General features: G+C 42.9%; 1 protein-coding gene across 2 annotated transcripts in view; it reads left to right on the top strand.

Annotated features, from left to right (window-relative positions):
• CNTNAP2 (contactin associated protein like 2) overlaps positions 1-12,318 on the top strand; it is a 1,940,687-nt gene that overhangs the window by 1,720,181 nt on the left and 208,188 nt on the right. For both annotated transcript variants that reach the window (XM_012806491.1, XM_012806492.1), the window contains one exon: positions 5,757-5,975. In XM_012806491.1, coding sequence (XP_012661945.1) covers positions 5,757-5,975 — 219 coding nt within the window. The remainder of the gene's footprint in view (positions 1-5,756; positions 5,976-12,318) is intronic.

Below are 12,318 nucleotides of genomic sequence, written 5' to 3'. Positions count from 1 at the left end.
ATTAAGGATGGTGAGCATTTTTTCATATATCTGTAGGCCATATGCCTGTCTTCTTCAGAGAAATTTCTCTTAAAGTCCCTTGCCCACCCTGAGATAGGATCACTTGTTCTCTTCTTGCTAATACGTTTGAGTTCTCTGTGGATTCTGGTTATTAAACCTTTGTCAGAGACATATGCAGCAAATATCTTCTCCCATTCTGAGGGCTGTCTACTTGCTTCCCTTACTATGTTCCTGGCTGTGCAGAAGGTTTTTGATTTGATGAGGTCCCAGTAGTGTATTTTTGATGTTGCTTCAATTGCCCAGGAGGTCCTCTTCATAAAATTTTCGCCCAGGCCAAAATTTCTTCAAGTGTTTTCCATACACTTTCTTCCAGTATTTTTATAGTTTCATGTCTTAAGTTTAAATCTTTAATCCAGTGAGAGTCAATCTTAGTAGTGAAAGGTGTAGATCCAGTTTTAGTCTTCTGCAGATCTCCAGCCAGTTCACCCAGCACCATTTGTCAAATAGGGAATCTTTTCCCCACTCAATGTTTTTAATCAGCTTGTCAAAGATCAGGTACCGGTAAGTAGTTGGATTCATCTGTTGGCTCTCTATTCTGTTCCATACATATACCTCTCTGTTTTTGTGCCAGTGCCATGATGTTTTGATCACTATGGATTTATAGTACAATCTGATGTCTGGTAGAGTGATTCCTCCTGCTTTGTTTTTGCTTCTGAGTAATGTCTTGGCTATTCGAGGTTTTTTTCTGATTCCATATAAAACGAAGTATTATTTTTTTCAAGATCTTTAAAGTATGACAGTGGAGCTTTAATAGGAATTGCATTAAAATTATATATTGCTTTGGTAATATGGACATTTTAACAATGTTAATTCTCCCTAGCCATGAGCATGGTATGTTTTTCCATTTGTTAACATTTTCAGCTATTTCTTTTCTTAGAGTTTCATAGTTTGCTTTATAGAGATCTTTCATGTCCTTTTGTTAGGTAAACTCCCAAATATTTCATCTTCTTTGGCACTACTGTGAATGGAATAGAGTTCTTCACTATTTTTTCAGCTTGACTGTTGTTGGTATATATAAAGGCTACTGATTTATGAGTGTTGATTTTGTAAACTGAGATGCTGCTGTATTCCTTGATCACTTCTAAGAGTTTTGTAGTAGAATCCCTGGTGTTTTCCAGGTATACACTCATATCATCTGCAAAGAGTGAAAGTTTGATCTCTTCTGATCCTATATGGATATCCTTGATCGCCTTTTCTTCCCTAATTGCAATGCCTAAAACTTCCATTACAATGTTAAAGAGCAATGGAGACAATGGGCAACCTTGCCTGGTTCCTGATCTGAGTGGAAACGATTTCAATTTAACTCCATTCAATATGATATTGGCTGTGGGTTTGCTATAGATGGCCTCTATCAGTTTAAGAAATGTTCTTTCTATACCAATTTTCTTAAGTGTTCTGATCATGAAGGGATGCTGGATATTAATAAAAGCTTTTTCTGCATCAATTGAGCACCTACTGAAATTATACTTGAAGGAGTGGGGGAGGAGGACATTGGAAGCACTGGGAACTGTCCATGGTCCTGTCTCATCTGTTGTTTTTAAGTCACTTAGATGAATTAACGAGCCCCTTTAACAGACAATATTTTCTGCCATCTGTACTCTTTCCTGATGCCAATATGCCACCTTGTATATTTCTCTTTTAATATTTCTCTTTTCTCCCTGTAATGATTCAATATCTAAAATTACCATTAAGACTGGCTGTATTTCTTCATTTTCTAAGAATTTCTTAGCAAATTATAGAATATTGCAATTTGAAAGGACCCTATAGACAATCAAGTTCAGTGGTTTCAAATGTATTTTGGACACAAACTCTTGAGAAACTATGGATATGATCCTCAGTGTAGACACCAGTGAACGGAAACCCCAAAAGTGAAAAAGTGAAGCTAAGACTAGAACTTACATATGCTGATAGCCAAACTATCACTTAAGATGCTTGAAGCTGCGATTAAAAATGGCTGAAACAATAATGGAAATCTCACATAACAAATCCTAAGATATATGGAACCAGGAATAATTTAAGAATTATAGTCACCAAGGACCCAGATTCAACCCATTGCCCTCTTTATTCTCCTTGGTATGATATTTGCAAGATGGCTCCAGCAACATTAATAACTACAACCTCCCACCCAGGGTTAAGGGGAAGAAAAGGAACTGTCTTTTCCTTATGTCTCTTATATGCTAAGACACTTTTCCCAAAAAGTCACCAGAAGATTTCACTCATGTCTCTTTGGCAGAAAGGAATGACATATCCCAGCCTATATGGTTTACTGGCATGGAGCGTGAACTGCCATTTTGGTCTGAGTTAAATCCAGATTCCTCCTGTGGACTGAGGTTAGGGTTATCCTTACCTACAGCATCAGACTCTGAAAACACATAATTACTGTGGGAAAAAAAAAAAGGTTAGCTCATAAGGGAAGAGGTAAGAGTGATGAATTATTGGGATAAAATTCTCTGTGAATACCTCCTATGTCTGCTTGTCTTCTGAGCAAGAGGCATTGACAGCTTTGTCCATACCTGTTCTAAGGATGTTTGTATAGCAAACAGACTTGAAAGATACAAAGTCTTTTTCCAGAAAAGAAGGTAGATTTGTTTCCTGACCAGTATAATAAAGATAATGTCCTCCTCTGGGGCAAAAATGGACGAAGTTTTCTAGAAGCTCCTTTAAAATATTGGGATTTCCTAAGTCCAGCATTCCTGAGCTGTGAAGCAAACGTACTGCCTGTGCCCACCTGGGCTGCTCCACCTTGCCCCCGTGGGCCTCAGGGTGGGAGCAGGGAAACCAATGTGAACACGAAGCTCCTGGTGCTGCTGTCTTGTGAGCAAAAACGTCTTTTGTCTCTGACCTGAGAGTCTCATGTCTTCTTCTAGCATCATGAAACTGGCTGCTGGGTTAGCTTGAGCGTAGGGTAAAATCTCAGGCCCTTCCCAGGTTGTGACTCTGGTGAGAAAGCAGCCACGCATCCTTGGGGCAGCATTCTTCCTAATGAGCCATGCTACATAGTTCACATTCCCAAATACTTATTTCTGGTAACAGGAATATTGTCAGTGTATAATAAACTCTTTTCCACAGGCAGAAACAGGGCGATGCTTCAGTCTCCAACCGCAGACACACGTTAAGGGAGGACGGTGCCGTTGGCTCTGCTGTCTTTTATGCTGCCTCCCTTTTATTTGCTCACTGACTCTCTCTATAATTATCTCTTTTAAAATGTCAGTTGCTCTCACCCAGAAGACCAAGAGCAATCAGCCACAAACTGAACTTTAGAAGTCTTTAAAACACACTGTCTGTCTGAGAGATGGGATTTCGCAAAGGCATCCCTTAGCAATGTCAGGGAAGCTGGTCCTGAATGAGTAAGAGGAAAGAGCTCTTTCCTTGATGCTCACACTGGGCCTTGGAGCCCCCTTCCCCAGGAAGCCACAGGAGGAAGGTGCAAGGCGCTGACTTTGTAAATATTCCTTCAGCAGAGCCTGGATGAGGCTCCTCGGGAGGCTGCTCTTGGAGGCTCCTTGTCTGCAGCCACTCATAAGGCAACTCTCGGGAAGAGAGGTCTGAGCCACATGATCCTGGTGACTTTCTTCCCCTCTGCAGAGCAAAGGCTTGATATTAAGAAGACTGTGGTCCAAGGAAGAAATAGGGGTGCTGGTGTGACAAGAGGAGAGAAAATTGTGGATATTCTCTAGTGACTGCTGCTTCTCAGAGTTTCTCCAAATGGTGACAGTTTAAAGACCTGGACAAGAATTCATCATAGCAGAGGGAGAATGGCAGAGGAAATTAGAGCGGCATTTATCCCTGCGAGTCAAACCTTAGGGTTAAACTCAATTTATCCCAAAATTCTATTTCCCTGATGGCAGTTGATGCCTTTAAAATGAAACCATCTTTCCTACTTAGCCCAGGAACCCTCGTTCTCTTGCTATTCTGACAACTTACATTTTTAAATGCTTCTGCTAAAAAACAGTGCAATGAGAACAGAACAGATTTAATCTGAAACCAAGACTGCTTTTCCCCCCATTGACTACATCAGAACTACAGAAGAAGACGCCCCAGCCTGCGGCCCATATTATCCTCTCCCTACATCCTGATCATACATTCAAGGAAACCTTGATGGGGTCACCAGCCTGCGAGTTAAATCTAGTGTTAATGACCCCAGGGGGGAAGAGCTCCTCATTTGAATGAGATATTTTACTGGAATGGGGGGGGGGGTGGAAATCACCACAGGTATTAAAATTAAAGTTCTCTTTCTAATGACATAGCAGATCAAAATTCCTTGGTACAATTAGGTTGATTAAATTGAGCTCTGCATCTAATATCCTTGTAGCTCAGCAAAGTTAAAGCAGCTTCCAGAGGGGCCTGGCACAGAAGCAGGGAACAGTGTAGGTCCTGGGAGAATCTGGCCCACTGTGGTTTTTAAATTATAAGTTTGATTGCTTGTGACACCATCTCAAAATGGTACCGGCCAAAAGAAGCCGAATTTTCCATTAGTCCAGGAAAAAAATGACAGATATTTAATTAAACTGCTTAGAGATTAGGCAGAAGGCTTATTGATGGACAGAGGGACTGAATATCTTTATAAGTAAAGTCAGAAAATTCACTGGTGTGCCACAGCTTTCATGTTGAAAAGAATTCACTGTGCCTGAGGGAGCTGGAGATGCATGTGCTACTCCAGCGTGGAGCTGCCTCAGCTGCCAGTCATCAGGAAAATGTGCATCTAAAAAACTTGTTTATAAAGTACAGGGTGGTCACTGAGGAACTTACCATGAAAAATGTGAAATAAGAAAGCGACTTATAACTAAAGTTAACACAGCAACCGCCAAATCCATTTGCCTGTTGTTGAGATGTGATTTATCACAGGTGGTTGATTTGGAGGAGATCTCCGAAAATGATCTGTGGTCATTGCTGGAGGGCAGCTTGGGGGAAGGATCCAGCATCCCAGACAGGGAACCAAGGTTCACAACATACGATGAGGGAAGGTGATCGTTCTGCAGGAATGTTGTGGTATCTTTTGGAGAGGTGCAAGTGGTCCCAAAAGACATCAGTCACCTTCACTGCCTCAACAATTCATAGGCCCCTGATTGTAAGTTAGGACTACAAAGATTAATGAAATAAAGTTTAGCAAATTCCCCCAAATCAGTAGCTCTCAACTCTCACTACATATTAACTTTTCCTGTGAGGTTTTGAGACATACCTGTGCCTACTCTAGACTGAGTCAGACTCTCTGGAGACGGGTATTTTGAAATGCTCTCAAGGTAAGTACAAATCATTGCTTGAAAAGCTACTGAAGAGGTGAGTTTTATGAGGAATAAAAAGATCTCAAGCTCTGAAATCTGACAAACGTGGGCTCAGTGCCTGACAACACTAACTCGATAAACCTGAGACTCTCAGCAGGTGCTGACCTCTCTGCACTTCCTTGTCTGGACAGGGTCAATGAGGAGACCTTCTTGGAAGGCTTCTGATGATTAAGCAAGGAAATAAATGTGTACCTGGCACACAGTCTCCCAGTACAAATTTATTTTCCTCTCCTTGGTTATTCTTGGTTAACAATGGATTGTTGCTTCGTCCTTCCTCAGAGGATTTTGCCATGGACCTTTGTAGCAGGAAACAGATGTTTTCTCTCCCTGCCTTGGCTTACCTGAACAGTTCATGGCTATTTGGCGTCTGGGAGAAAAACACTCATGTGTCTTTGATGCTTTCTGCTCCGCCAGCTGCCACAGAAGTATCCTTTTCATTTGACGTCGGAAATGGACCGGTGGAGATTGTAGTGAGGTCACCCACCCCTCTCAATGATGACCAGTGGCACCGGGTCACCGCAGAGAGGAACGTCAAGCAGGCCAGTCTGCAGGTGGACCGGCTGCCCCAGCAGGTCCGCAAGGCCCCGACAGAAGGTCACACCCGGCTGGAGCTCTACAGCCAGCTGTTTGTTGGTGAGTAAAGAATTTCTCCCTGTTGGTTTTAGGGACCTACCCAATGGGGAAGAAACAGCCTATGGAGAGTTTTGATATTTTTCCAGAAACAAGTGTCTAGACCTCTTGTGTTCTTCAAGACAGAATGGAGTGAGAAAGAAGATTGGGAAACCTAGATCTGGTTCCACTTTCCACTCCCTGGAGCTCACTATCCTCAGCTATAAAATAGGCTGGACATCTTCCAGGTCTCTCTGATGTCCCTAATTTTAGGATTATAATGTTCTAATCTGCATACAATCATTTGATCATTTAGGGCACTTGTATCTGTGTGGAAGGAAGGAAGGAAGAAAAAATGGGCTAAGTCCATATTTGCTTTAAATGGTTAGTAGAGGAATGGAGGGCTGAAAGGGTGAAAGGACTAAGATTACTTGAAATAATACACAGAAATCCATTCCTTTCTTTGCCCATTCTCAAGGCTCTAGGCAGAGAGAGATCTAGACTTCTGACTTGATAGCCCTTTACGTGGGAAAGAAATCAGCCCTGAGACAACATTTAAACAGAGCAGAAAGCTAAACAACCTATGTAAACTAGTGGATCCAGCCACACAGTCTCATCTATTTTGCCAATATTTTTGCTATCAACCTATTCCACAGGAGCCTAAAATTATTTCAGGTCAAAACCTATTTCCATAACTATTTGAATTTTACATTGTGTTTTCCAGAATACTAATATGTTAGAAACTTAGCAACTTTTACTTGTTGAATGAAAAGATTGTTTGAAGAATGTGGTGGCTGTGTATCACCAGGGTTGCTGCAGAAGTTTCAGACCAAGACAAGATGCAACCTTGCATCTCATGCTCAGTTCATGCTCATAAGCCCAGCCACCTGGGCTGCACCCTTAGAGGGGGAGCCCTGGTAAGGGTCAGTTAATTTTAACAAAGGCCAGAGTCCCTACCTGTGTCTTGCATAGTTGTGAGGGATTATTAAAGAGCATCAGGGAAGCATAAGAAGAAAAGTAAAATTAGATATTCATTCCTTTTCTATAATGTGGATAAACTACAAAATGAAGGTGTTAGTCCATAAGCTTTGAAAGTGAGACGACTTGTTAACAAGCTGCATCTGCCGGGGGTTATGAAAGAGTTGTAGATTTTGAAATAAAATGCTACTTATTTCCAAATACCTCCCTCAAATGGTAGATGACAAAATTACACATTATTCTTTATTAGCTAAATATCACATCCATTGATTTCCTACTTGAATACAGGGGAAAAGTTTAATTTTATCAACATGTCTTGCCCAGATTACCTGCAACACGTTTTTTCCTGAATTCTGTTAATTCCAAACATGCTAGGTGCATTCTACCCAGTTTTCATTATAACATGTGCCCCAACATGACCTGATTTCTCATTTTTTTCTCACCTTGACCCTGAATGTAGAGGTCCAACTTTAGTTTGATCCCTTTCTGTGAACACTGACTATAGTTAGTAGCCGTGAATTTTGAAGATCTATTAAGGTGGTAAAATAAAAAGGGATGGAGGAGGTATTTATTACGGTCTTAGAAGGAATGTCAAGTCATTTAAAGAAAGTGACTGAGCATAACTTACACAGAGGACTGCGATCAGAATTCTACAATGAAATTCAAGGGGTTGGCAGAAAAGAATATCTCAGGAGGAAAAATGAAAAGGAGTGGAGAGAGTGAGGGAAGGAAATCAGGAGAGGGCAATGTCAGAGGAAGAGTGGTTTTTATGAAAAAGTTAAGTAAAATAAGGCCAGACAAATGTTCCTTAAATTTAGTAATTGTGAAGCCACTGGTGATCTTGGAAAGAAAACCTCCCAAACGGGGGCCTGGTGTAATGAGTCAGCAATTTCTCTTTCCCTGATAATAAAGAGTCGATCTCAAGTCCCAGTTTCCAATTTCCTGTTATCTGAGAGATGGGCATGATGTGCATCACCCAGATACAATCTATTTGAACCAATCTAAGAAATATTATTCTGCCATAGAAGGGAAAACAAATAAAACAAAATGGAAAAACCCAAGTTCAACAGCTATGAGATCCTGGAGCTGGGTATCCCAGACTATTAAATAAGGATTCAGGCAACTAGGGTGTCAGTCTCAGTTCAACTCTAATAAAAGCATTTTCTTGACCAAGTAATACCACTTTTCCTCATTGAGTCTCTTTCTTATCTGTCTAGCAAAGGAGTTGGACTAGTTGTTTTCCAAAATGTCTTCCAACTTTTGAGACTGGTGGTTACTTGCTGAGTACTGCTGGAACAAGACGCAGGCTGCCAAGTGGTCAACCGTTTCTCAGTGTTGCAGGTGAACAAGGGGTTTTGAATACCATCTCTGCCGCTTGCCACTGAAAAAGAGCCCACTGGCAAATGGCTCAATATTTCTGTGCTACATAGGAGCAAAGTTCTTACATATAAGGATGAAATGAGATATTCCTTGCTGAGTAAAGGAAAAATTGAGCGCTGATCTTTAGCATAAGACTCGCTTCCTGCTTGAGAGTCCTAGAGAATCATGAGAATGGCATGTGAGTTGTGTGTGCAGGAGATCAGAAAACTGGCCTCCAAGGGAGAAGGCGTATGTGAGGTGTGCAATAATAATTATGGTAAAGATTCTCTAGATTCCAAAGGTCTTTTGATGCTAGAGGCAGAGCTTGTGCTCAAGGTCTACAGTTTTGCAAAAGCAAAGGTGAAAACCTTCTATCTAACCTTCTCCACATCCTCCTAATCAGTGCTAATGTCAGGCCAGCAGCTTTGATCTACTTCTTCCCATTTTATGATAATAAGTACAGACCTGGGGTTTACTCAGGAGGGCTCCTTCCAGAGTTCCTCGGTCCCCAACACAGACTTTGAATCAAGCCTCTTCATTCCTCATACCACGACCCCCTCATGTCATAACCCCAAACCCCTTCAGCTGGGCGTTCAGAGTACCTCTGTGTATTCGTCTTTCTCCATGTATTATTTATTTATCCTTCTCTTAAAGAAACCGCTTCCAACTACTTCGTTTCTTCACTGCAACCTGCCAGCCCTAAAGGAAAGCTCACATGCAGAAATGTCCCTCAGTGCATTCCCACAGTCTTCCTGCAGGAGCTCTGCTTACCCACCACCGAGGCCACAGAGAGGCAAGCAGGGCCCAGGGATTTTCTCATAGTCAGCCAAGAAAGCAAGCAAGAGTTCATCCGAAAACATCACCCTGGCTTCACTGCCAACACTGGAACGTGTGGCAGAGTGGCCCAAGAACCTCATCAGAATTCCAGGAAAGGAAGGAATTTAACACAAAGCTGGAACGGATTGAAAATAGCTCTTGGCTTTGCACACAGAGTGGATGCTGCAAAGGGCCAGCCTCCACCCACTACCTGCATAGCAAGGCCAGGCTCACGCCTCCTTTTTCTTTCTTTTTTTTTTTTCCAGTTTTTGGCCAGGACCAGGTTTGAACCCCCCACCTCCGGTATATGGGGCTGGTGCCCTACTCCTCTGAGCCACGGGTGCCGCCCAACTCACACCTCCTTTTTCAAGGAAACTGAAAGCACAGGGAAGACAAGTCTCCTCAAGTACATCTAAAATATCACGTAATTAGAGGCTGTCATCTTACAACTTTTAGAAGTAATAAGAATCCAGCTAGGATTCTGGTGTAGCTGAAAAGTAACCCATAAATTGAAAAATTAGCTGACAGGAAAAGAAAAACTGGAAAACTTTTTCCCATTTTTGATCCAAATGAGCAACTAGGCATATGATGAGCTCCCTGGATGGCCTGGCAGAGGCATTTAAACCATACGGTGAGCGGTAGGCTCAGCCAGCCCAGGTGCTCTGACCCAAGTCCTCCAGGGCAGCCATGGACCAGGTTTTTCTTAACAGGTGGAGAAAGAAAACATGCTCATGGTCATTATCTAAGCATGAACAATGCCAGGCTGGATTGAGCCAAAGCCTTCTTTGGCACAGAGACATACAGGGAGTTTGGAGTCCTGGCAGCTGCCTTGGCAGTGGCAGGACTATGAGGAAGTGAGGTATCTGCTGGGCCCCCAGCCCAGGAGAACAGCTGCCAGCCCAGGGCACAGTCAGGGAGTCGGTGAGCACAGCCACACAGGGAGCCAGGCGGGATGGGCAGAGCTGGGGCTGGGACAGGGGTGAGCTTCTAGCACCAGCAGAGCATGGAACTGCTCTTGGTAGTCATTTAAGGAGAAGGTCCAAGTTCAGATCTGGAGGCTGCTTCAGAGACGTCAGGAAGAAGTCAAGCTAAGTGGCTTCTAAGAGAAGGTTAGGTCACCTGAACTAGTGACAAGTGTCTGAGCTCAGCTCACTGGGCTCTGACTTCTTCTAAAATCTTGAGAGGCTAAAAGCCATCTATTATGTGCAAAATGTAGCTCAAAAGGAACTGAAGACTCAGTCTTAGTCTTTCCAATTTTTTTGCGTTGGGTGAGAAGTCTCATTGGAGACTTAATGGAGGAATTGCTGACTTCAGGGGAACTCAGAGAGACTGGAGAGTGACAAGCCTGTAGCCTCCATCCTCTGACAGTTTGCCTGTTGCAAGACTTTTCTCTCTGAGTTTTGGGGAGAGTCGAGGTCTATCAAATGGACTTATAAACAAACAAGGACTAGAGTGTTATGACCACTCTCTGCACTCAGTCCCCCCAAACTTGATAATAAGGCTTGTTTGGTCAGCTGCTCCCCATACCCTGTGTTCCAAAATCACAAATGGATAATTTGTGTGCCAACTGAAATGCACTGTCATAGAGAAAGCATAGAGGAAATCAGCATTTGTGGGCAAGAAAGAAACATGGAATTCCAGTCATGAAATGTACCCAAATCTACATATGAATAAAATGGTAATTTCCTGTCTCTAAAAAAGTTGGCAATAAAAATATTGTACAATTTGAATTGAAGAATTACAGCATAGAAAAAGTGTGTTTTCCCCCATTTCATACAAAGCAACAACTTGATGCCAAGATGTGTGGTGACACCTCAGGCCCAGGTCCCCCACATGTGCCACTGCACTGAATCCACAGGATTCTGTGAAGTGGGTATTTTCGCTAATTCTTGTATTTTTCACAGTGAAGAAACTGAAGCTAAAGATTAATTAGTTTGCCCATGGTTATGCACTTAGGAAGAAACAGAGATGGAATTTGATCCCAGGCAGTCTGATCCCACTTAACTGGTCATCCTGCCAAGGTAAAAATCATACCGGGCCACACTGGACAGGCAAGGAGGACTTTGTTCAAGGCTATTGCAATAGGAGAGAGAGACCAGAACTCAGTCTGAGCTCAACTCCACTTCAACTCAGAGCAGGAAAGTTATTTTTGTTGTTTTTATTTTTTATTTTGGTAAAATACACAATGGGGAAGTTTTTAAGAGCTAGGGTGGGAGGGATCATAGGTTCTCTGCATTTGCTAATTGGCTCTGCCCAAAGGAAAAGCAAACTTCCTCAGCTCTTCCTAGGAAACGTGGCTCTTTACTTGAGGGTCTCTGTGAAAGGAAAGTAAGATGGAGCTTTTTTTTTTTCCCAAGACAGAGTCTCACTTTGTCACCCTCGGTAGAGTGCTGTGTCATCATAGCTCACAGCAACCTCAAACTCTTGGGCTCAAGTAATTATCTTGCCTCAGCCCCCTCAGTAGCTGGGATTCCTGGTGCCTGCCACAATGCCTGGCTATTTTTAGAGATGAGGTCTCACTCTGGCTCAGGCTGGTCTTGAACCTGTGAGCTCAGGCAATCCACTTGCCTTGGCTGCCCAGAGTGCTAAGACTCCAGGCTTGAGCCACCACTTTTTTTCTTTTCTTTTCTTTTTTGCAATTTTGGCTGGGGACTGGGCTTGAACCCGCCACCCCCAGTATATGGGGCTGGGCCCTACTCCTTGAGCCACGGGTGCCACCCCACTTTTTTTTTTCTTTTTAACTGTTAGGATAAGACCTTTTCAAAAGTTGCCAAAGTCAACATGGGTCTCTATATCTGGGACACACGCCCTGGTCTTCTTTCCATGCTCTCTCAGCGGCATCCTATGCACTGTCCTCCTTGAAATACCTGTGCTCTTGGATCCTGTGCAGTACTCTCTGCTTTCCCTCCTGCCACACTGGCCATTACTGTAGTCCCTCCTCATTCTCCTCCTCTATGCGACCACTAAACGTTGACGTATCACAGAGCATTCCTGTCTTCTCAGTCCATCTGTTGGCCTGGATGCTCTTCTCTGGTCCAAGAAGCAATTGTTTAAATATTATCCATGTGCCATTGACTCTCACATGTATTTAAGTCTCCAGGTCTCGCTTCTGTCAGGAGCTCCAGGTCCACTTCTCTACTTCCCATCTCAACTTCATATCCAATGGGCATCTCAGAATAAACATGTCAGGAAAGAAATCTTGATGCCCACACCA

The sequence above is a fragment of the Otolemur garnettii genome, unplaced genomic scaffold, assembly GCF_000181295.1.
Source record: "Otolemur garnettii isolate 467f Iridium unplaced genomic scaffold, OtoGar3 scaffold00053, whole genome shotgun sequence".
NCBI classification, from domain to species: Eukaryota; Metazoa; Chordata; class Mammalia; order Primates; family Galagidae; genus Otolemur; species Otolemur garnettii.
Note: the sequence above shows the minus strand (reverse complement) of the source record. Positions and strands in the feature narration are given on the sequence as shown.